Below are 25,194 nucleotides of genomic sequence, written 5' to 3'. Positions count from 1 at the left end.
CATGAAAACTCTCACTTTTATTTATCAAATGAGTTGGACACACACAGAACCGGACACATCTAAGTGGTACAGACGCCTGTTCTCCGTTGTGACAAAAAAGCCAGTCAGAGGAGAGGACCGTTCCACACTGCCCCCTTTGAAGACTGTTGCCTGCCCCCCCCCCCCCCCCCCACACACACACACACACACACACACACACACACACACACACACACACACACACTATGCATGGGAATTCCTCCTGTAGCCTAGTCTAGAAGAAAGCATTTGAACATTTAAAAGAAAAATGTTCACTCTTGTGTGTTTCTTTCTCCTGCTTTGTTCCAGGCAGAGAGAGAGAGAGAGAGAGAGAGAAGAGAGAGAGAGAGAGGGTGACCTTGAGGAGGCATCGGTGACTGGAGAGTTAGAGGAGGTGGTTGTGTTCCACGTGACGTTGGCCTGTTATTTCCACCTACAAGGAGGAGGAGGAGGAGAAGAAGAAGAAGAAGGGGTTGGAAACAGTGAGGTGAGTACAGTACAGAAAGGAGAATGAAAGGAAATAAATGAAAGGAGAAGGCAAAAGAAAAGCGTATACACACACCTCCCTCTTTCGCCTCCACGGCTCGTCCAGCGGAGCGTTAGGAGCAGCAGGGAACCCTTTTGTAGTGCAGTCAGGTTCAAAACAGCAACGACAACCGCGCACGACGGTATCCACTTACCGTGTTTTTCCGTGACTAGGGTACATAAACCCATTGTGTGTGTGTGTAACCGTGTGTGTTGTTGTAACTGAGTGTTTGTTTGGTGTTTTCTAACTCGGCGCTCCTCAGACATGTAAGGCCAACATACAGTACGGGTCAAAAGTTTGGACACACTCGCCCAGTCAATTGAATGTGAAAGTGTGTCCAAACGTTTGGACCGGTACTGTAGTCCTGGCTGCCAGAGATCGGAACAAAAAAGAAAAAAAAAAAGAAACGGACACACCGAGTCACAAGACTGAAGCCTCCTACTGGCATTCATTAGCGGGTCCGGTCGTTAGCGTCCGCGGCGCAGACAAGCAACGCTTCACCTCCTCCTCCACCGCCGCTGTGGCGGGCGCCGTGCCCAGAGAGACCCCTCAGCCCTCCTCCGGAGAGACTCACTGACCCGGAAACCCCTCGGTACTGTAGTCTGGCCCTTCAAATCAGTCAGGAATTCAATTATTTTTTGCATCGTATGAAAGAGTTCATCTTTAGGCGCCCCGTAGCGTTTGTTACCGCTTACAGTACGAAGCTTTTGGTAAAAAAAAAAGAAAAAATAGAAAAAGAAAAGAAAAAGAAGCTTCACACCAAGAAAACCCCCTGGGTCAAGGTTTAGTTCCGTGTTGCGTGCTGTGCCTCGGACAAATGCCGATGAATGCAGTTCATTAGTCCCAGTTGTTGGCCATGTTATGAGGCCCCTGTTTGACAGATTAGCCTACAGTGTGTCGGCCCCCCCTCCCACGCTCTCGCTCACAATCGCCTGTTGTCCGTCTCTCTCCGCAGACCGGCCTTGCGGAGGTCGACCCAGCTGACCCAGCGGAGAGAACACCATGACCGCCTGCGGCCCCGCGGCGTCCTGACTCTGGTTGTGCCTCTCCTCTCCCTCTCTGTCCCCTTCATCCCTCCATCCTTTCCTTCTCTCGTTCCTCACTTCGCCGATTCTCACCCCCCCCTGCTCCCACCCACCCCCTGTTTGTCTCTGACCACCCCCTCCCTCCACTCCATCCACCCTCCTCCTCCACCCTGACACGTTCATCTCTGGGGTCCGTGCTGAGCCAGAACCAGAACCAGAACCAGTGCCAGAACCCAGAGCCATGGGGTCAGACGGGGACGCTGTGTCCACCTCCTCCCTGCGTCTGAAGCAGGAGATCTCCCTCCTGCACGGCGTCTGCCTCATCGTGGGCAACATGATCGGCTCGGGGATCTTCGTGTCGCCCAAAGGGGTGCTGTTCCACACGGGCTCCTTCGGCATGTCCCTAGTGGTGTGGGTGATCGGCGGCGTATTCTCGGTGTTCGGGGCCCTGTGCTACGCCGAGCTGGGCACCACCATCCGCAAGTCAGGTGCCAGCTACGCCTACATCCTGGAGAGCTTCGGCGGCTTCGTGGCCTTCATCAGGTGGGTGGGGTGATGTTCTATGTGTGATGTGATGTTCTAATGTGTGGTGTGATGTTCTATGTTAGGGCGTTCACACCGGCAAAAAAACGCGCCGGTTCGCGTTCGCGCACCAAGTCTGGAACCGGCCGGCGCGTTCAGACCGAAACTCAATTGGTTCGGAGCCTGAAAATTCGATTCGCAGCGGGAACCAGAAAATAGTGGTTCTCAAGCGCGAACCAATGTGTGTGTCATATTCTAGGCTGCAGAGACCAGCAAGGAGGAAGTAGACAAAATGTAATCTAATCTAAAGCTAATCATCCAGCGAACGCGAACCGGCACGGTTCTTTGACGGTGTGAAAGCCCTATGTGTGTCTTACACAGGGTTCCCACGAGTTTCTTGAGAAAAGAAAATCAAGGCCTTAAAGGTTTTTGAAAATAGACATGGGTCATTGAAAGTGCTTGAATTCCCCTCTCTCTCTCTCAATTTAAAAAAATATATATTCAAAAAAAAGTTTTATGTTATAGTAGATATGTCTCTGTATTGCTTACCTTAACACTGTAACTTTACACATATTTCACAATATATTGTTTTTCTGTGCTGTAGTAGAGAAGGCAAGAGACCATCTAGTGTTCACACATTCAAGCCTCTCTTTTTAATTGTTGTCTGTGAGCGGATAGTTCCTCTTATATACATTCTCATCTAGATCTGTCTCAAACTATGCCGTGTTGGGTCCTTGAATTTGAGGGAATTGAGTCTTGAAAGTCCTTGAAAGGTGCTTGAATGTGATGTTTCAGAAGGTGTGGGAACCCTGGTTACAGCGTGTGTATACGCCCATGAGCCAGAACGTTATGACCCATCGACCATGACTGTTGTGTGTTACGTGTTTTTTGGGGGTTTAACGTCTACATTGTTGGTGTTTTTAAAGGGGTGGTCTGGGATTTGAAATAATAACTACATGCCCCCCCCCACTACTTTTCTGTGTAAACAGCTGAGGAACGGGGCTGGAGCAAAGTAACCACTCTTAAACCCGTACCCGTAGACAGAGCTTTAAACCTGTAGACAGAGCTTTAAACCTGTAGACAGAGCTTTAAACCTGTAGACAGAGCTTCAAACCCGTAGACAGAGCTTTAAACCTGTAGACAGAGCTCTAAACCTGTAGACAGAGCTTTAAACCTGTGTAGACAGAGCTTTAAATCTGTAGACAGAGCTTTAAACCAGTAGACAGAGCTTTAAACCAGTAGACAGAGCTTGAGACAGAGCTTTGGGGCGCAAAGGACGAAATCAAAGATCAACGTTGTAATCGTGTTTTGAAGCGAGTCAAAACAAGCTTATATTTTGGATTCTGACGGGGTAAGACTGCTGAACTAAGCTCACGACACATGCGTAACGTTCTTGAGGAATCAGCGGCTATTGTTAGGGAATTCTGGGACGGAGGTGTGGAGTCATGAGACCAGATGGCCCGTGTCTTTCAGCCGTTTGACACGCATGCGTGAGGGAGAGAGGTGGCAGAGCAGGAAGCATCTCTGAGGAGAGAACTCTGGAAGACTGCTCCTCAGTTTGAAGTTAAACCACAAGCAGAGGAAAGGTACTGGTGCCCCTGTGGAGCTTCAGGTGTTTACCACGCTGTGGCTGAGTGTGGGTCTTAAAACAAGTCCTTAGGACACGGAGAGAGACAGCAGCCTAACTGATCTGACTTCTAAAGAAGCTATATCAAGAGACATGTGAAATATACAGCATGAATATGTATAAATATACAGTATGCTCAACGCTAGTAATTTATCATTTTACACTGGTTGTATCAACTTTTATGATTCATCTTCATTATACATCATCATTTAACCTCAGTCCCCATTACTACTGCAAATAAACCCTTGCAAATGCAGGCAGGTATACCCCTGCCAGGTCGTACCTTGTGTGTTAGATTCAAATTGTCTTTGAGAAAGACTAGGGTTTTGAAAAAAGAAATTCTACCTGAGCCTTCTTGACTTTCCATTTAGTTAATGTGAATGTTAGTTTCTCTCAACTTTAGCATAATAACCCTGCAAAAATTGTCATGCAAATTATTTTTGTTTGAGGCATATCTGTTATGTAACTTGGATTGCAGAGATGGGTGTTTGGCCGACGAGAACACAGACACGGTAAACAGTTTTCGAAGTAATTCTGCAGGTGTTAAGATCAGGACTGCCGCTACTTACACACGCATCATTGTTAGACCACCGTTAGTGCTAGCGATATCTATTTAACACCATTAGTGTTAGCGCTATCCCCCCCTTAAGGTTAGCCGCCCAAAAAAAATGTGGCACCTTTTTGGGCCATCACCAGTTTGCACCCCTGCTAACTTATTCATCAACCAGGATCACTGTTCCCTTTAATGAATAATTAAGTTCAGCAGTCCAAAAATGGATGCACCAATCCCAGATTCCCCCTTTTCTTTTTTCTGTGTCACGTTTTGTGTGTTTCAGCTACACAACACAGACTGTTCTGTGGTGTTAGCAGGGTTGCAAAAATTCCCCCTAAGTTTGGGAAATGATCCGAAGGGTTTTTCCCAAACTCACGGGAGTGTGTGCGACCCTGACGTGTTACGTTGTTCAACGTGTGGAATTACAAGTACTCGGCTTCGTCATCGCCCCTTCCTGTCGGATGGCTAACGTTTCCTGTCATGTGACCGCCTGGCAGGTTGTGGACGTCTCTGATGATCGTGGAGCCGGCGTGCCAGGCCGTCATCGCCCTGACCTTCTCCAACTACCTGGTCCAGCCCTTCTACCCAACCTGCTCCCCGCCCTATGACGCCGTCCGACTCATCGCTGCTGCCATCATCGGTAAGAAGAGGAGGTGGAGGAGGAGGAGGAGGAGGAGGAGGAGGAGGTGCTAGTCTGCCGGTTGGTCAGCCGTGCACACAAACGACTTCATGGCAGGTTGTAGGTTCGAGCCTCAACTCCTTGCAAGGTTGTAGGTTTCGAACTCCAAGGTTGTAGGTTCGAACTCCCCATAAATGACGAATTCAATAAAGAAAATAAAAGAATCCCTATAAGGGGAAGTTAAATGAATCCCTATAGGGAAATGTCATTAAGAAATGTCATTAAGAAATGTCATTAAGGCTTACTGTTCTTAGTCGTAAAGTTGCCATGCTTAGGGCGGGCGGTCTCGTGTATGTAAGTTAAATACACTTATTGTAAGTCTCTGCGGATAAGAACTCATGCAGAAACAGCCACGATGTGAACGTAAGCCGATCTCTGTCCAGACCACAATCTCCACATTCCTTCTTCAAAAGCGGGTTGTTTTTCTGTTTCTGCTCATATTTATTATTCTTATTCTTCCTTTCATCTCCTCTCTCCAGCGCATGGCTTGCTAGGTCTTACCAGCGCACCTGCTTGTTTTAGTTTTTCTCTCTGTTTCTTCTCCTCTGTTTTTCCCCTCATATCCTTTCTTTCATATCCTCCGTTGGGCTCAGCGGTTGCCATGGTTGCCACCGGGGGAGTTGGAACGTACCGGTTGCCGGTTGGTTCTAACCTCCTCAAGGTGAAACCCTCTCTGGTGTTTGTTGTGTGATCAACACGTTGGTGGAGAGAGAGAGAGAGACGAGGCTGCCGGGGGGAAGGCGGCATGGTGGTGGTGGTGGTGGTGGTGGTGGTGGTGGTAGAGGTAGAGAGAGGTAGAGAGAGGTAGAGAGAGGTAGAGAGAGGTAGAGAGAGGTAGAGAGAGAGAGAGAGAGAGAGGTAGAGAGAGAGAGGCTGTGTTCGGAATAGCATACTAGCATACTACTCATAGTAGATATGACGTAGATTTTGAGTATGTAGTGCGTTCACACTGTACAGTATGCGAGATTTGAGTATGCGAGAAATTTAGTATGTGAGCAATTACTACTAGATCCCCAAAATGCATTTCGCGTGCAGGGTTGCGTCCAGGGTTGCCAGATGGGGCGGGTTCCTACAGCTGACTCAGGAGCAGACTTCTCTGTACTTTAACGGTATCAGCAGTTTGCGGGGACGTCGGAATGAGTGTGTGTGTGTGAACATGTGCGAACACAGGCCTAATCTTAGTTTAACCAACATACCAGGTGTAACCGCAGTGTCAGTCCATGAAATCGTCCTGAACTGAAATGCTCTGTTGTTGGGGCGGCTGTGGCGCAGGAGGTAGAGCCGGCGTCTAATGATCAGATTGGTGGTTAGAACCCCGGCTGGCCACATGTCGGTGTCCTTGGGCAAGACACTCAACCTCAAAATTGCTCCCAATGAGAAGGCCGGTGCCTTGCATGGAAGCTTGCCGCCATTGGTGTGTGAATGTGTGTGTTAATGGGTGAATGACAGGCTGTTGTAAAGCACTTTGGAATAAGGAGCGATATAAGTGCGGTCCATTTACCATTTATCTCCTAACATGGCACCCAGACGCGGAAACACCCAGACGCCCAGGCCCAGCCGCAGCCTCGCGTTAGACCCTTGTCGTGACCCTTTTTTCCCCTCCGACGGTTGACTGTCGTGTCTCAGTGACTGCACGTTCACGCCTGTTTAAGACACCGCGCCGACAGTTCTATGAGAAACCCACTGAGTCAATGTTGACTCGGAGGCTGAAGCGCCTGCGCGCCCAGCTCTGAGGAACTTTTTAAAATGTTATTTTTTTGGACACCACAGTACTAGACCACTGGACCATCCCAGGCCACGGTGCTAGACCACTGGACCACCCCAGGCCACGGTGCTAGACCACTGGACCACCCCAGGCCATGGTGCTAGACCACTGGACCACCCCAGGCCATGGTGCTAGACCACTGGACCATCCCAGGCCATGGTGCTAGACCACTGGACCATCCCAGGCCATGGTGCTAGACCACTGGACCATCCCAGGCCATGGTGCTAGACCACTGGACCAGCCCAGGCCATGGTGCTAGACCACTGGACCATCCCAGGCCATGGTGCTAGACCACTGGACCAGCCCAGGCCATGGTGCTAGACCACTGGACCACCCCAGGCCATGGTGCTAGACCACTGGACCACCCCAGGCCATGGTGCTAGACCACTGGACCACCCCAGGCCATGGTGCTAGACCACTGGACCACCCCAGGCCATGGTGCTAGACCACTGGACCACCCCAGGCCACGGTGCTAGACCACTGGACCACCCCAGGCCACGGAAGCTCACTTTTTAATGGAAGATGCTATTATTGATAGTGTTTTATTTTATTATTATTTGTATTGATACACTTGTGTGTACGTTGAGAGTAGATTACAGCTTTAAGGTTCTCCCTAGGAAATGTCCATTAGATTCCAACAGAGCATTATCCATCTGCTCGGCGACATCTTATCGTCTTGGCGACAGATGGCAGGACTCCACACCGCACTTCAGGCAAAGCGTGTCGTTGCCAGAGAGAAGACGACGCCCGGCAACCACCGGGACTACGGAGCGCTCCGGGTTTAGAGATGTTTACCTCATACCTCTCGCCTTAAGCCAAATATTGTTCAGTCGCTTAGCGCAAATATCTTATATAACGCATATCTCAAATAACGCCCTGCTACAGTAAGCAGGCCCCGGAGCTCAACACCGCCGCAGGACATGCCCTTAGGTCAGCTAAACTTGAACAGCCACATTTATTGTTTGTATGTAACTACGGTAAGAGGCTTTTTTTTTTTTTTTTTACTAATTTTGGTTCACTGGCCTCCCTGGAGTCTTGCCGTGTTCTCCCTGAGGGGGGGGCCTCTTTGGTAAATGGACTGACTTATATAATATGGACATGGATGGATTGGTTGGTGTGACTGGCTACCTCTACTGTGATTGGTTGGTGTGACTGGCTACCTCTCCTGTGATTGGTTGGTGGAAAGGACGATGGTCTACTGTAGTTGTGTCGGAGTGTTTTCCTTGACCCTCCTGGGGATCAAGTGCAAAGCCGCACACACACACACACATTTTCAAAGGGACTCCACATTCCACGTTGACGCAAGACATTTTTTTGCCTCTGTTTGCGTAAAGCTATTATCTTGGCCACGTCTCCCTCCCTCCCTCCCTCCTCCCCCTCCCTCCTTCCCCCCCCCTCCCTCTCTCAAACAAAAAAACAACACGTGTATGTACCAGCAGCACGGGTCTTACCAGAGGGGTTCGATAAAGTCAACAAACAGAACACAGGAGAGAGGAAATTGCTCTGCGGTTTTTGGACGGGGACGGGCAGCGGGGGCGTCTCGCTCCGCGTGCCTGCAGGTGGAAACCGTCCCGGTTCTGTAAGCGGTCTGAGGGGGTCAGCGGCCCGCGGCCCCCCAGTTAAAGGCTTGGACAGCGGAGAGAGAGACTTATCAGCCGGCTGCCTCTGTGCGTGCCGGTTGCAGTGTGCAGCGCTTATCGGCCTCTCTTATCTGTAACGGCCGCCTGGCTGTTTTAGTCTTATCGTAGCTCTGTTTTATTGCTAGCCGCCGCTCCGGCGTATCAGGAGAGAGGAGCGGTCCGGCGGATCAGGGGAGAGCAGCGGATCAGGAGAGATCAGGAGAGAGGAGTGGATCAGGAGAGAGGAGCGGTCTGGGTTTGAAAGGCTCTCCTTTCCTCTCCTCTCCTCTTTGTTGTTCTCCTCTCTGCCGCCCTACTCCCGGTCTTTGTGTTTTAATGTTCTCTCTCTCTCTCCTCCCCCCTCCCTGTCCACCTGCCCCTCCTCACCCTCTCCTTCCCCCTCCACCTGTTTCAACTGAATGCCTATCCGCCAAGTCATCCTTTACTGTTTTGGACATTTTCTTTCTCTTCCTCCTCCCCCTCCTCCCTCCTGTGTGTGAGCTGTACAGAGTACAGTGGTAATGGTTGTCTAGGGCAGTGGTTCCCAACCGGGGGTACGCGGACCCCTAGGGGTACGTGAGGGGATTGCAGGGGGTACGTGGAAAGATTTGGAATTATCATTTATTTCCCCTTCCAAAAAATTAAATAAATATAGTAATTTCATAAACCTGTTGTTAAAATGGTACGCTGCAACTTAAGTTCCTCCCCGACAGGTGAGGACTGTAACACAAGTGGTAGTCACGTCACATTTAAATCATGTTCACGATCATTTTCACACGCAAGTCAGCTAGGCCTGTCAGTATACCGCAAAGATGGACAGATGGTTAAAACGACCAGCTACAGTCACGGTCAGATCAGAGGCAGATCAGACGGTCAGATCAGAGGCAGATCAGACGGTTAGATCAGAGAGAAAGAAAAAAAAAAAGGACCCCGCTATTATTTGGAAACATATGTTTTGTGGGGATTTACATGTACATAGGCTGATCCACCACAGCCACAGTGCTTTTTCTGCGGCGAAGTCCTGGCTAATAATTCAATGAAGCCATCCCATTTACAGCGACACCAGAGCACCAAACACCTAGCAACTGTTGGTAAAACTGACGACTTTTTCAAGCGAAAACTGTCAGAGTTCAAGTCAAGTCAGGCTACACTGAAGAAAGCGGCGAGTGTGTCAGAAAGCACTGGAGGCGTCCTATGCTGTTTCATTACTGGTGGCTAAGTAAAAAAATACACATTCAATCGCCGAAGATCTGATTTTGCCTGCCGCTATGATTTTGGCTAAAACTATGCTGGACAAGAAAGCAGCTGACACGCTCAAGTTGGTACCATTATCAAACAATACCGTCTCCCGTCGGATTGATGATATGTCCATAAATATTGTCGGACAAGTGGTGGATCAAATGAAGCAAGCAGGTCAGTTCGCTTTGCAATTAGATGAAATGACCGACGTTAGTGAGGAGGCTCAGCTGCTTTGTGCGTTATAAAGTAGAGTCGGACATAAATGAGCATATCTTGTTTTGCAAGACGCTGCCAGAAAAGACAACTGGCGAGGAAATATTTCTGATTATTGACAGCTTCTTCAAAGACAACGATCACATCTGTACCGATGGAGCGGCAGCAATGACGGGTAAGGTGCGTGGGCTGCTTGGGCGTGTGATGAAGGTGAACCTCCAAATTAAGTGGATACACTGTATTATTCACTGGGAGGCACTCGCCAGCAAAAGGATGAGCCCCGAGTTAAGTGCAGTTATGGACGACGCAGTTAAGGTGATTAACTTCATTCAGTCCCGGCCAATGAACCACAGACTGTTTCAAACTCTTTGTCATGGCAGCGGGTCAGAGCATGAGCAGCTACTGCTTCACACAGACGTTCGCTGGCTGTCTCGAGGCAGTGTGTGTGTGTGTGTGATGAATGAATTAAACATTGAGGTGGCCAGGTGGCACATGTATTGGCCAATTAGCTCATGTAGTCTAATTTTGAATGGCAGTGTTTTGAAATGGCAAACATGTGACTTTATGTCAGATTGTTGTGTCTTAGGCAGAGAACCGTGTTTAGTGCATTTAAAAAGTGCCATTTTGAATAGCAAAATGTGTGTAAAGCAGAAAATGTGTTTAGAGTTTTGGAGACTTGAGAAGAGGTTTTGCTCTCTGTGTGTCAGTTTAAATAATTGTGCTATGCATGTCATTTTATTGTGTTAGCAATTGGAAAAAACTGTAATAGAACACATGTGCGGTGGACAGATACAGATACATATAGTTAAAAGTCCCAGTGCTGTTATACTGTATATCGGCACTCATGGAATGCCTCTTGTCCAATCAAATGACTTGGTCGGAACTAACTGTTGTATAATAAATGTTATATTTGCAAGTTAGTGTTTAATTGAACATTTTTGGAAATAATCAACACGCATGAGTGAGGGGGTACTTCTGGCATGGCAAAACAGCTCAAGGGGTACACAAGACAAAAAAGGTTGGGAACCACTGGTCTAGGGGATAGTGAGTTGGACTGGTGATAGGAAGGTCATGAGTTCAAATCCCACCTGGGAACGCCACCACTAGTGTGCCCTTGAGTAAGGCACTCGGCCCTAAATGACTCCAGGGAGACGGTCCCTGGAACCTCTAATAGTGAATCACTCTGGATTTTAAAAACTAAATTCTACATTCTAATTCTACAAAGGTGAAGTGAAGCTCATCTTTTAACGTTCTCCCTCTCCCTCCCCTCCTCCCTCCCCTCCTCCCTCCCTCCCCTCCCCCCAGGCCTCCTGACCTGTGTGAACTGTATGAAGGTGAAGTGGGGGGCCATCCTGCAGGTGGTCTCTACGGTGGCCAAGGTCCTGGCCCTCATCGTCATCATCATCGCTGGGCTGGTCAGGCTGGGACAAGGTAGGAGACACTGGGAGAGACACTGGTCAGACTGGGACAAGGTGGGAGACACTGGGAGATGCACCTTTTGACACAACCACTAGTCCATCCACTGTCTCCTTATATCCATCCATCATCTACATCCATCCATCATCTACATTTATCCATCCATCATCTACATTTATCCATCCATCATCTACATTTATCCATCATCTACATCCATCCATCCATCATCTACATTTATCCATCATCTACATCCATCCATCATCTACATTTATCCATCATCTACATCCATCCATCCATCATCTACATCCATCCATCATCTCCATCCATCCATCATCTACATCCATCCATCATCTACATCCATCCATCATCTACATCCATCCATCATCTACATCCATCCATCCATCATCTACATCCATCATCTACATTTATCCATCCATCATCTACATTTATCCATCCAACATCTAGATCCATCCATCCATTCCTTCATCCACCCACCTGTAAAAGTAGATTCAGTCCTTCATTCCCGTTCTGTGCCCCGCCCCCCTCTCTCCCCTGCAGGCCAGACTATGAACTTTGAGAACTCGTTCAAGGACTCCAAGCTGGACCCAGGGAACCTGGCCCTGGCCCTGTACGCTGCCCTGTACTCCTACTCTGGCTGGGACACCCTCAACTTCATCACCGAGGAGATCAAGAACCCTGAGAGGTACACACCTACAATGATCCTGGAGTATTAGCACAATGATACTGGAGTACACACACCTAGAATGATACTGGAGTATTAGCACAATGATACTGGAGTATTAGCACAATGATACTGGAGTATTAGCACAATGATACTCTAGTATTAGCACAATGATACTGGAGTATTAGCACAATGATACTGGAGTATTAGCACAATGATACTGGAGTATTAGCACAATGATACTCTAGTATTAGCACAATGATACTGGAGTATTAGCACAATGATACTGGAGTATTAGCACAATGATACTGGAGTATTAGCACAATGATACTCTAGTATTAGCACAATGATACTGGAGTATTAGCACAATGATACTGGAGTATTAGCACAATGATACTGGAGTATTAGCACAATGATACTGGAGTATTAGCACAATGATACTGGAGTATTGTATTAGCACAATTGTTATTGTATTTGTAGTATTGTAATAGAAGAATGATAGTGTAGTATTGTAATAGAATGATAGTGTAGTATTGTATTAGTATAATAATACTGTAGTATTGTAATAGTAGAATGATAGTGTAGTATTGTAATTAGGGGTGGGCATCAATGATCGACGATCGATAATTGATTGATAAGGATCTTGGTCGATCACAAAATATTTTGCTCGATAATCATTAATAAATTGAGTGGAAATTAGTTTGGAAATTAGTTTGTTCACGTTATGTGTGAGAAATGAACTTTGCATTTGCCTTCACATTGAATTTCGCAACACAGTACGGCATGATGCAACAAGTTACGCCGCTCATTGCAAACACTGCGCAGTGACATATAAATACAACACGACCCCGATGAAATACCACCTGCAAACAGTACATCCGACCCTGATTGCTCCTTCGCTACCTTCTCAGCCCTCCATCACGTCTCATCTAATACGCGGAAGGTGTGATGCACAACGAGAAGAGAAAGTAACGATGGCCATCTGCAAATTAATCGAAACAGATATTCTGCCGCTCAGTTTTGTCGAGGGTAGAGGATTTCGTGCGCTCATGCAAATAGTCGAGCCAGCATATCCTATTCCATCGCGACGTTCCATAACTAGGCGCATAGAAATCAAGAATAACGTTTTTTCCCCAAGGAAAACATGCTTGTTATTTCTGCCCTAGGCGTTGTTTTAATGAAAAAAAACTTTTTTCCTAATTGATCGTTATTTCTTGTGATTATCGAAAAATATTTTTTTATCGTTTGCCCAGCCCTAATTGTAATAGTAGAATGATATTGTGACAATTTGTAGTATTGTAATAGTGGAATGATAGTGTTGTAATATAGTACAGTAGAATGATAGGGTTGTAATATAGTACAGTAGAATGATAGGGTTGTAATATAGTACAGTAGAATGATAGTGTTATAATATAGTACAGTAGAATGCTAGTGTTGTAATATAGTACAGTAGAATGATAGGGTTGTAATATAGTACAGTAGAATGATAGGGTTGTAATATAGTACAGTAGAATGATAGTGTTATAATATAGTACAGTAGAATGATAGGGTTATAATATAGTACAGTAGAATGATAGGGTTGTAATATAGTACAGTAGAATGATAGTGTTGTAATATAGTACAGTAGAATGATAGGGTTGTAATATAGTACAGTAGAATGATATGGTTGTAATATAGTACAGTATAATGATAGGGTTGTAATATAGTACAGTAGAATGATAGGGTTGTAATATAGTACAGTAGAATGATAGGGTTGTAATAGCATACAAATAAAAACATGTGTTTCAGCCACTTCACCAACGTTATCAACCATTAGATTAGATTCAACTTTATTGTCATTGCAGAGTAGCAGACAACGAAATGCAGTTTAGCATCTAACCATAAGTGCAAATAGTGATATAAAACATGATTGTGATAGTGATTGGTACAGTATGGCAAGCAAGGTAGCTAGCGCTATATACAGGAGAGTAGGGATGTCCCGATCCGATATTGATATCGAATATCTGTGCGATATTGGTCCTGAATGCTGGATCGCAGACCCACCAGAAAAAAAAATAGGCACCGATCTGGGGCTCGCAATCTGGCGTGTCACTCACGTGATGACAACAGTAGTAGTCAGTGGTCACGTGCATGACAGTGGGCTAGTAGCTACCTGTGTGTAATGAGTCTGACAATGTCATGATGCCAGCTGGTGAAATCATAAACCATTTGCTTAAGTAATTTTTCGGTTATTTACAGATGGTAAGCTTTCAAATGATGCGTCATACATTGAAATCGGAAAAAAATTCAAGACGACACGAGTATTTGAATGTTGGTGCACCTCAAGAATGGGAATGCGACAGGAGAAAAGTGACTGATCAAACAACAACAAACGCTGCTAACAGCTAGCGGCTAACAGTGGTAGATCGCTAGGAACGTCTAACTGCTTTTTTATAACATCACAACATGCTGAGAGAACATGGACATGCTAAAAACACATAACTACACATAACTAGATGAACACACAGTCCTTGCTTTTGAACACGTCCTAAAACGAAGGTATGTTTACAAGTCATTATCACTTACCGGTAGCCTCCGGCAAACGAGAACAGTGAATCCAATCGACAGATTATAAGTATTTAGTGATCGTTAAACAGTTTTTTATTATATCGACTGGGTACTTTAAAACTTCAAGTTGCCTGTTAAGAAAAAAAAATGAAAACCAGATATTGTTGACACCCCTTCGATTCCTAGAATTGATTTGCCATTTGTAAGAGAAGATACATAGAATAAAAACCTGAAGGCACTAAAACTACAAATCAGACAGTAACTCTTTTTTTTCTACATTGCTGAATGCTGCTGTTTAAATAGTTTCAACTTTAAACCAGCTGGTCACTGAGTACTGTTTTTGTTGCTTGAATGAAGGCTGGCAGTCTTTAATAGCCAACTGTTGTTGTGGACTATATACTGGGGAAGTATTTGTTATTATTCAGGAGTAAAACAATAAATACAAATATCGGATTGATATCGGTATCGCAGATACCTGAAGCCCAGGTATCAGTAGTGAAAAAATGGGATCGGGACAACCCTACAGGAGAGGATAGTAATAAGCTATGTACAGTTAAGGTAGATATGTACAGTTAAGGTAGATATGTACAGTTAAGGTAGATAAGTACAGTTAAGGTAGATATGTACAGTTAAGGTAGCTATGTACAGTTAAGGTAGCTATCTACAGTTACGGTAGATATGTACAGTTAAGGTAGCTATGTACAGTTAAGGTAGATATGTACAGTTAAGGTAGATATGTACAGTTAAGGTAGCTATGTACATTATGGTGGATACAGCTCCATTGTGCTGGCTTTGTCCTGTTAGCATAGCAACACTATCCGGCACAGCGGTATGTAGCCATGTTTCACAGAGGTATGTAGCCATGTTTCACAGAGATATTAAGCCATGTTTCAGAGAAAATCATAATGTTGCAATCCATGATCCATAATCTGTGAGGTAATCCAGAGTTTGAGTTCATCCATGACGCAACAATACTGCATTCTCTTTTAATAGTCACTGTGTGGTGCATCATGGGTAGAGCCCTTGAGTCCAAGCGGACTAGGCATTCTGTGAGCAAATGTCTTGTGTGTTATTGTATTGTAATTATGGATGATGTAATATTCATGTCGTCTCTCCTTCCAGGAATCTCCCATTGGCCATAGGCATCTCCATGCCCATCGTCACGGTGATCTACATCCTCACCAACGTAGCCTACTACACAGTGTTGGACGCAGACACGGTCCTGTCCAGTGGAGCTGTCGCCGTGGTGAGTGGATACACACACACACACACACACACACACACAGTGATGGACACACTACTGGTCGCAGATTTTTTTCTTCAAATCAGTTATGCAATAGTCAGTTTTAGTGAGTTGTTTCTATACAATTGACTTATATGACATTAAGGTAATGAATAAAGGTGACAACTACAGTAGTAATCTATATCTTTCCTAACAGGCAGACTGGTTCAATCTCATTTAAAAAAACATACAGATTTAGCTCTTCTCAACTCTAAATTAACTGCACTGTTAAAACACTAGTATTGTGAGACCTCACCTGTGTCCCTGTACTTGTCTCTGCTGCCCTTTGACCAAAAAAGCACCTTATGTCCATTTTCCTTTTTTTCCCTGGCATAATATGTGTTACCAGCTCACCTATAAGAAATGAGATGATTGACGACATCAAAAACATGCTTGCACACACATATATAACTTACTCACACACACAAGTTGTTACTGCCCCCAATTAGGTACAATTATTACTGAAATGATTGAGAATAGAGACATAGTTGACATACTTAGGGCCAATCCCAATTCACCCCTACGGCTTCGTTTTCACCCCTTTGGCTTCGTTTTGCGCGTTCACGTTTAGGGTAGGGGTGTCCCAATTCATATTTCAGCGAGGGGAAGGGGTAAGTCGGAGGGCTAACCATGACTTCGTTTCGAGCGATTCCAGGACCAGACTAGCTTTGAAGCCGTACCCCTTGATTCCAACATGCATTGCGAATCATCTACAGAAATGTTATGTCGCTCTATTCAATGCGGAAATGTCATTACTTTCTCTGTAATTACTTATTAATAAAGATTAGAAAAATTATGATAACCATCTTATTATCTTAGTTTAATGTCATTACAATGCATTATAGACCTTTTCTTTATAGCAAGCATAACAAAAAAAACGCTTTTATGTGGAGGTGCTGTGTCTAACGTTACAGGCTGATTTGTGGACAGTCGCGCATATGACATATTTCCTTGTCTGATGTCTAATGTCTGATGTACTAATGTAATTTCAATGCATTATAGACCTTTTCTTTACAACAAGCATAAAAAAAATCGCTGTTATGCCGAGGTGCCTATGCTTAACATAGAAAGTTCCACAGTCCAGCGCGCTCGGGTTTAGCAGTAGAGGACTGGTAGCCTACCTGATACGGAGCACTCATATCTGCGCGTTTGTCACAGTCGTTGACAAATGTTCCTCTGCCCCGGTGTCAGTCCAATGGAAGCGTCAAGCACAGCCTTCCCCATCGAAATAAATCGGTGCGCGATTAACATTTCAGAGATGTACAATCATGTTTATTTAGAAATAAATTGTGGTGTTTGACAGCGGATGATGGTAGACATATTTAATGTAAAGTTATCTATCTAAAGTTATCTATCCACAGGCTGATATGTGCATGATAGGCGCGAAAATCCCCCCCCCCCCTTGGTGGTATATGACGCTATCTGTATTGCGGCACTTATTATTATACCAAAACAACTCGCAATCTAATCCGAGCAGTTGTTATTATGTAATATTATCGGTGGATGTGCCATTTTTGATGGAGGGCAGTGAGCGGGAGACTCATCAAGGACATGTAGTTAATTAATGCAGTGGACAGCGGCTGTTTCTCCAGCGTTCCTGCCACTTCGGATTTCGGAACGTCATAAAATTAAATCTGTAAGTCATGCATTTTTCCATGTTTCCCATTGATGGTATATGACGCCGTAAATTTAACTAAAGTTCAGCCGCGAAGTTGTTGCACTGTTGTCCTAAATCAGTGCAGACTGGCAGGGTAGGAGCACAGGTTTCATACAGGTTAGAGCGCCGTTATTCTGTCATGGTCTGATAATGAAGCATTGTTCTTTTTTATTTGATGACTTGTTTGATCGATTGAGAGCGTAAAAGTGAAGTTGTGAATGAGTCGCGAGCGTCAATGCTTTTCTACGATACTACTGATGACGTATCAGTCTTGAAGGGTTGTCCCATTTCATAGGGGTAGATTTCAACCCCGACGGCTTGTAGCTCTGTTCGAAGGCCTTGGCACACTCGAAAAGGCCTTCGAGTCACACTCGAAAACGAGCCATAGGGGTAGAAAAGGGAATCGGGATTGGGCCTAAAACTAGCTGTTGTACCCTTTAACGTTCGCTAACTAGCTTGTTAGAGTTAGCTTCACAATTGCGGGTGACGTAAGGTCGGGTTTTTCACTAAAATAACATATTAGAACATGTTTGTATTAACACATGACGTAGACTTGTTCATTAATATGTTACATTTGAACCGACAGTATTATGGCATTTATACAGTTTGTTTAACCCACCTGAATGAACGAGGATCATGGACATGGTTTGAACATTAACGTTACTCCGTGGCTTGTTTATTGAGGAACTGTTAAGGCTACTAGCCAGAGCAGAAACCTCGCTACACTACAGCGCCTGGCTGATGGGGTGAGATGGAGCCGGGAGAATTTTAAGTTACTGTTGTGTGGATAAAATCACAAAAATGACAATGATGTCAAAACAACTTTCAGACTTAATTTTCTGGGTAAAAAGTCAGGTTTTTTAAGCTGGGTATGGCGAGTGCCATAAATTGCCATACCAAAACGATGCCTATCGAGACACAGACAGTGAGCCACACACTTTTAATGAATGGACTGAAGAGCCACAGACAGGCAAAGAGCCCGCATGTGGCTCGCGAGCCGCGGGTTGGCCACCCCTGCATTAGCAGGTCACCAGTCTGCTCTTAATTGACAGCAGTATCTGTTCAGTGTGTCTCGGCAGACCCAGGGCTCTCCAGGGAACAGTCGTCTCTCCAGTCAGCTGGTTCCTTCTACAGTCTGGCCAAGTCGACGCGGTCTCCTCGCCCAGAACATCATCATATATCATCATCCACTGATGATACGTTCACGTTCACTGCCCTTCACGTGTAATTCAATTGTTAATGCTTCCTTCTCCTAGCGTTATGACTGCCCCTGGCCCCTGGCCCGAGCGTAGATGACTGTCTCCTGCTATGATTGATGTGTAGATGATTCACTTAGTCAAATGTGTAATTGTTGTAAGTCTCTTTGGATGCCAAAAGGCGTCTGCTAAATGCCGAAAAATGTAAATGTAAGCGTAGTGGAGACATGCCAGGAATGCCTATGGGGCAGCTGTGGCGCAGGAGCAGAGCTACGTCTACTTACGCCAGGGCCACTTAGTCATTCTGTTCCTCCAGTATTCCCCCAAAAAAAAGTTTTAGAAGAAGGTGGTAGAAGAAGGTTTCTCCTTCTATCAGTGGCCCCGGGCCTGAGCTAGAGTACTCTTCCTGCCACGAATGGTGGACTGATGATTCACATGCTTAGTATTCAAATGTATTGATTGTAAGTCGCTTTGGAATAAGGCGTCTGCTAAATGCCAAAAATTTAAATGTAAATGTCATTCTTACTGTTGGGGAACAAACGTCAGATTGTTACCTTCAGAAGGAGACCAACCCCATGCAAGAACAGCTTTCAATTCACCTTGGGTATATGTTGGATAGGCGTTTAAGGATACCATTCCTTATTCCATTCCATGAATTACAATGAGCCCCCGTCCTCCGATTTCTACCTCCACCAGCCTCCCCTGGAGAGCTGGAGCTCTGCCCAGTGGTGTGTTAGGAAGCCCGGGCCTTCAGTGAGCTTCATATAGTTCCTAATACCTTCTTGGAATAAACTTCTTCCTGGCGTACCAAATATCGGTCTGTTATTGGACATAGATCTCTAAGTGGGCGGAGCCATCAATACCTTAGACCTGACGTAATGGTCGGACGATGACACGACCGTTTCAGGACCACAAGGTCAACCAAACAACCACACGTCCACCGTTGTTCATACGGACCTGGTCCTGGCTGGGCAGATTGAAGGGACCGAACCAGCCGAGAGACTGAACCAGGACAGATGAAGGGGTCAGGGAGAGGCTTATTGCAGCCCTGGTATAACAGCAGTCTGTTGAAAGGAAGCAGCCTGGCCAATGAGGTTATCTGTTCCTGAGGAGGGAGAGTGATGGATGATGAGGACGGGACCGGGCCGGTCGGCGGTCCTTAGTGGTCCCCCGAGGGGGCTCGTCTAATGGGGCGTTCAAGTACTTCTCGGAAACCCGAGTCGGAAATCTCCCGAGTCATTTCCTCATCCCTAGGAGAGCTTGGGTGTAGTGTAATAGACCCAAGAGTCTTTGTGCCGTCCAAGGGCTATTTAAGTCATTCATTTTCGTACTTGTATTATACTCATCTTACTGTTTTTACGGACGAGTGTCATAAAAAATGTGCAGAAAGGTGTCATGTTTAACTTTGTAGCCTTTAGTGTTCAGGTTTGCTTTCAATCACCTGGAGATTAATTGAAACAGACATTTAAACCAGGGGTGCCCACATTTTTTTTCGGGTGTGTGGGGCGGCTGGGGCCCCCGGGGGGGGGGGGGGGGGTTTGGGGTCCGCTGCTGGGTGCTGGTAGGCTACGGTAACTGGTAGTAGTCACTCTGAGTAGAGGGCTGCAAGGGAATGTTCCTGGATGCAGTTTACAGGTTTACAGGTGTTTTACCTTTGCCTGCTTGTGGCTCAGTCATCATGTGAAGCGCATTGAGTCGCATCTTGTGAGAAATTACTATACAAATAAAACTGGATTTGATTTGATTTGATTTTTGCACCCCATTGTATGTGACACCTGACACCTGTATGTGACCCTTATCTCTCTACTCTCTACTCTCTCTCTCTCTCTCTACTCTCTCTCTACTCTCTCTCTCTACTCTCTCTCCCTCTCTCTCTCTCTACTCTCTCTCTCTACTCTCTCTCTCTACTCTCTCTCTCTCTCTACTCTCTCTCTACTCTCTCTCTCTCTACTCTCTCTCTCTCTACTCTCTCTCTCTCTCTCTCTCTACTCTCTCTCTACTCTCTCTCTCTCTACTCTCTCTCTCTACTCTCTCTCTCTCTCTACTCTCTCTCTACTCTCTCTCTACTCTCTACTCTCTCTCACTCTCTCTCTACTCTCTCTCTCTACTCTCTCTACTCCCTCTCTCTCCCCCCCCCTCCCCCCTCAGACGTTTGCAGACGAGGTTCTGGGCTGGGCCCGCTGGCTGATCCCCCTGTCTGTGGCCATCTCCTGCTACGGAGGACTCAACTCCTCCATCATCGCTGCCTCCAGGTGTGTGTGTGTGTGTGTGTGTGTGTGTGTGTGTGTGTGTGTGTGTCTCTCTATCCTCCCCAGTATCCAATAAGAAGCGTCTCAGCCACCTCACCTACGCTCTCCCCCCTCTCTCTCTCTCTCTCTCTCTCTCTCTTTCCCCCCCCTTCCCCCTCCCTCCCTCCTCCAGGTTGTTCTTTGTGGGGTCTCGTGAGGGCCACCTCCCCAACATGCTCTGTATGATCCACATCAAGCGCTACACCCCCATCCCTGCCCTGCTGTTCAACGTAAGACCACCACCACCACAAACATACAAGTCACTAAACACGACACCTTTCAGCTCATGTTGCCTTCATCATTTCTGGTCTTCTCTCAGAAAGCTATTGGCCAGCTGCAATTAGTCCAAAATGCAGCAGTGAGATTTTGAACCAAAGTAGAAGAGCTCATATAACTCCTATTTTAGAGACTCTACACTGGCTTCCTGTTAAGTTCAGAATAGATTTCAAGATCCTTCTGCTTGTTTATAAAGCTCTCACTGGCAGAGCACCAGAATATCTGAAAGACCTTTTGCTATCAGCCCAATAGAGCTCTCAGGTCTTCTGGTTTTCTCTGTGTACCACATGTACAAAAGAAGAGATTTGGTGAGGCTGCATTCTCATTTTCTGCACCCAGATTGTGGAATGCACTGCCAGTTTACATTAGGGATGCAACCTCAGCACATATGTTCAAGTCAAGACTAAAAACCCATCTTTTTAATATTGCCTTTCAACGACTAAATAATGAAATGATGATTATATAATGATTGGAGCACTTTGAGCTGCAACGCTTGCAGGAAAAGCGCTGTACAAATAAAAGTTATTATTATTATTATTATTCATCAGGGCTGTAGGGCTGTACTCTCAAGTGTGTGTGTGTCTTCTTAACTCTGTGTGTGTGTGTGTGTGTGTGTGTGTGTGTGTGTGTGTGTGTGTGTGTGTGTGTGTTCCCTCCCCAGGGCGGCATGTCCCTGATCTACCTGTGTGTGAGGGACGTGTTCCAGCTCATCAACTACTTCAGCTTCAACTACTGGCTGTTCATTGGTCTGTCCATCGCCAGCCAGATCTACCTGAGGGTCACCCGCCCCGACATGCCCCGCCCCGTCAAGGTACCACTGACCTAGGACACGCCCCCTAGACCACACACACACTCCGCTAGACGACACACACACACACACACACACACTCCCCTAGACAACACACACACACACACTCCCCTAGACGACACACACATACACACACACACACTCCCCTACAGAGTTCTCTGTAACTGTCTGTGGGTTGTCAGGCAGGCAAACAGCCCATGGCTACACCACACACACACACACACACACACTCCCCTAGACGACACACACACACACACACACACACACACACACACATTCCCAGGGAGAACAGAACTCTGGGCTCTGTGCACAGGGTCGGGCACCCCTGGTGTTAAGGGGAGTTAAGTGCCTTGCTCAAGGGCACAATGGCAGCAGTAGGATACCTTAGACATGACGCCAGCAACCCTGAAGTCCCCAGCTCACCTCCGACCCCCTCCTGGGCCAGGGTTGGAACCAGCGGCCGACCTCTCTAACCTCTAGGCTACCCATGATGCCCCAGGGTTGATGCGGATGTGGAACATTGACGCCTGTATGGCGGCTTGTACCAATAACTATGATCTCTTTCTGTCTCCCTTTTCTCTTTCTCTCTCTCTTTCTCTCTCTGCCTCTCTCTCTTTCTCTCTGCCTGTCTGTTCCCCCCTACCTCCCTCCCTCTCTCTTTCTCTCTGCCTCTCTCTCTCTTTCTCTCTGCCTCTCTCTCTTTCTCTCCCTCTCTCCCTCTTTCTCTCTCTCCAGTTGAGTCTGTTCTTCCCCGTGGTGTACTGCCTGTGCAGCGTGTTCCTGGTGGTGGTCCCCCTCTACAGCGACACCATCAACTCTCTGGTGGGCATTGGCGTGGCGCTGTCCGGAGCGCCCGTCTACTGGCTCTGCGTCCACCTGCCCCCCAGCTCCAGACCCGCCGCCCTGGCCAAGATGATGGGTGAGCCCCCCCCCCCCCCCCCCGCAAACACACACCCCGCGGCCCCCCGCCCGTGTTCGGTGCTCGGTAGAGAAGCATCCGATCGGGTGGGGTGGAAAGCCCCTGAAGAAGGCCCCTCGCTGCCCAAACGTCAGTCAGGTCGACCCTCAGTGTCGGAGCAGGAGGGTGCGGATCTCTTAACACCAGAGCCGCCGTGCCTTTTTGACTAAAAGAGCCGCCGTAAAATGCTAACCTGCTATTTACACACAACCACCACTAGTTGGCCGGCTTGTAAATTAGCCTGATTCCTACACAGAAAAACGGCAAAATAGCTTCATACTAGCTTATCTTGATGTGGTTTTGAAAATGTAAGGATACTGGGTGGTAGAACGCACATATCTAGGAAACGTCATGAAAGGAGGGTCCTGAAATTTGATCGAGTGCAAAGATAGAACAGGGATCAAATGACCCCTCGTGGCTGTTCTAGTGTTAATGTCTTTTTTTCCAAGTTTCACCCCTCACCAAACCAGGGTGTGTTTTCTAGCTTTTTATTATTTTTATTTTTATTTTTATAAAAGCATACAATAACTGTAAAGAGCTGGGGCCTCATTTATAAAAAAGTACTTGAACGTCATCTTTGACTTTCACGTAAGCACATTTTTCTAAACGGACGTAAGCATTATTTATAAAACGGGCTGAGATGGTTTAAAGTTGCGTACGTGCTTCCTTCTATAAATACCAACGCAGGTAAAATGAACGCAGGTGAATGAGGCTTGTATTAACGCCCTGTGATAGCGACTCAATTATAGCGGCTGAATTAAGACAAGTGCTATAATATAGGGTAGGCGTTCGTCTGGAAGTGGGAGAGGGCAGAGTAGGGTGGCTTCTCGGTAAATTGCATTTGTAACGTTTGATCATGACAACTAACCAGGCACATGCTTATACTCTACTCAAGTTGTAAAAGAAAATCAGGGGAGGTGGTGGATTTTATTATAAGAGGACAATTTTAGCATCCCCTCAGCGTCAGTGACTTCAGTGTCAGTAACTTGGTAAAAATGTCATTGCATGTGTGCGTGCCCCCTCGCACCTTGAAATAGCAGTAATACCACGTTCATTGATAAAATGACATTAAGTATGAATGAATGAATGGTCTTTATTGTCATTGCTATAGTACAGGTACCAAACAACGAAATTTGGTGCCTGGTGCTAGGAAAGAAAAAAAAAACTAAAAAAACAAGAAGGGAAAGGAGCTGGTTTACATAAATAAAGGCTATGTACACTATCCACTATACTATACTGTACAGATAAAACACTGTGCTGTACTCTATGCTATGCTATACCTATTCTAACATTTCCTATTATGGAAGTATGGAAAGAGGGGGGCGATTTTGACTGTTTTTATTTCAGGGGGGATGCCATCCCCCCTCAACTCGTGCTGCTTATACTGTAATAATATAATGGTCTTATTCTTATCAGGTGGTCTTATTCTTATATGGCTGCGAACTCCCTGACACCGGAGAAAATCCAGTATAATTTAGCGCATGGCCGGGCAAGGTCCGTTGTGGAACGCACTAGGCATGTTGAAGGGGAGATAGACAGCTACGGAGGGATATCCATCATATGATAAACATCAGTTCCTTTTAAATCTTGAATTAAACTCATTTTCTCGGCTGATAACAACATTGTCAATTTTATTACGAGCCACTTGCATGAATTACACTAGGCAGTGCGGCTCACATGCCTGTAATAACTCCGCATAACCAGTAGGTAATGTGCGTAAGCAAGTTGAATACTCGACGTCGAGCTACGATCGTTTCCACGGTCAAATTGACTCACGTTGAAATTGTATAAATCACTACGTTGACGTGGTTTTCTACGTACGACACGGGTAAGATCAAAGCATTGATCTAAGCACGTTCTATAAATGAGGCCCCTGGCCTCCTAACAAAGTGTGGTTAACGACATACAAGGACAATGCTACATTTATTTATTTACAGATATTTTATTTATCCAGTTTAGTCACATTGAGATGAGATCTTTTTTGGGGACGGCGGACCTGTTTGGTTCCTGAAGAGTTATGTTTGGTCCAACCGAGTTAGGATACGAAAGCTTAGACAGACATGGACACTAATAATGACCCACATTTGTCATGACCTCCTGCTCTTGTTTCTGTGCCTCTGTGTGTGTGACTGTGTGACTGTGTGTGTGTGTGTGTGTGTGTGTGTGTGTGTGTGTGACTGTGTGTTTTTTTCCCTCTCTGCAGAAGTGATCTCCCTCTACACCCAGAAGCTGTGTCTGTGCTGCATGGTGTCTCCTGACGTAGACCTGGACAACCTGGAGGAGGACAAGCAGCAGTGA

The 25,194-nt window shown here is 46.1% G+C and overlaps 1 protein-coding gene across 1 annotated transcript; it reads left to right on the top strand.

Annotated features, from left to right (window-relative positions):
* Positions 1–1,810: 1,810 nt before the first annotated feature.
* LOC308154473 (Y+L amino acid transporter 2) lies at positions 1,811–25,194 on the top strand (the record flags this gene model as incomplete). The annotated part of the gene is made up of 10 exons (XM_080527633.1): positions 1,811–2,112; positions 4,769–4,911; positions 11,092–11,217; positions 11,761–11,905; positions 15,554–15,677; positions 20,715–20,818; positions 20,988–21,084; positions 21,792–21,941; positions 22,674–22,857; positions 25,100–25,194. 10 exons carry the CDS (start codon positions 1,811–1,813, stop codon positions 25,192–25,194), a joined length of 1,470 nt encoding a protein of 489 aa, XP_080383759.1.

Source organism: Nansenia antarctica, assembly GCF_963989245.1.
Source record: "Nansenia antarctica genome assembly, chromosome: 3".
Lineage (NCBI taxonomy): Eukaryota > Metazoa > Chordata > Actinopteri > Argentiniformes > Microstomatidae > Nansenia > Nansenia antarctica.
This window is presented reverse-complemented; position numbering and strand designations above follow the sequence as displayed.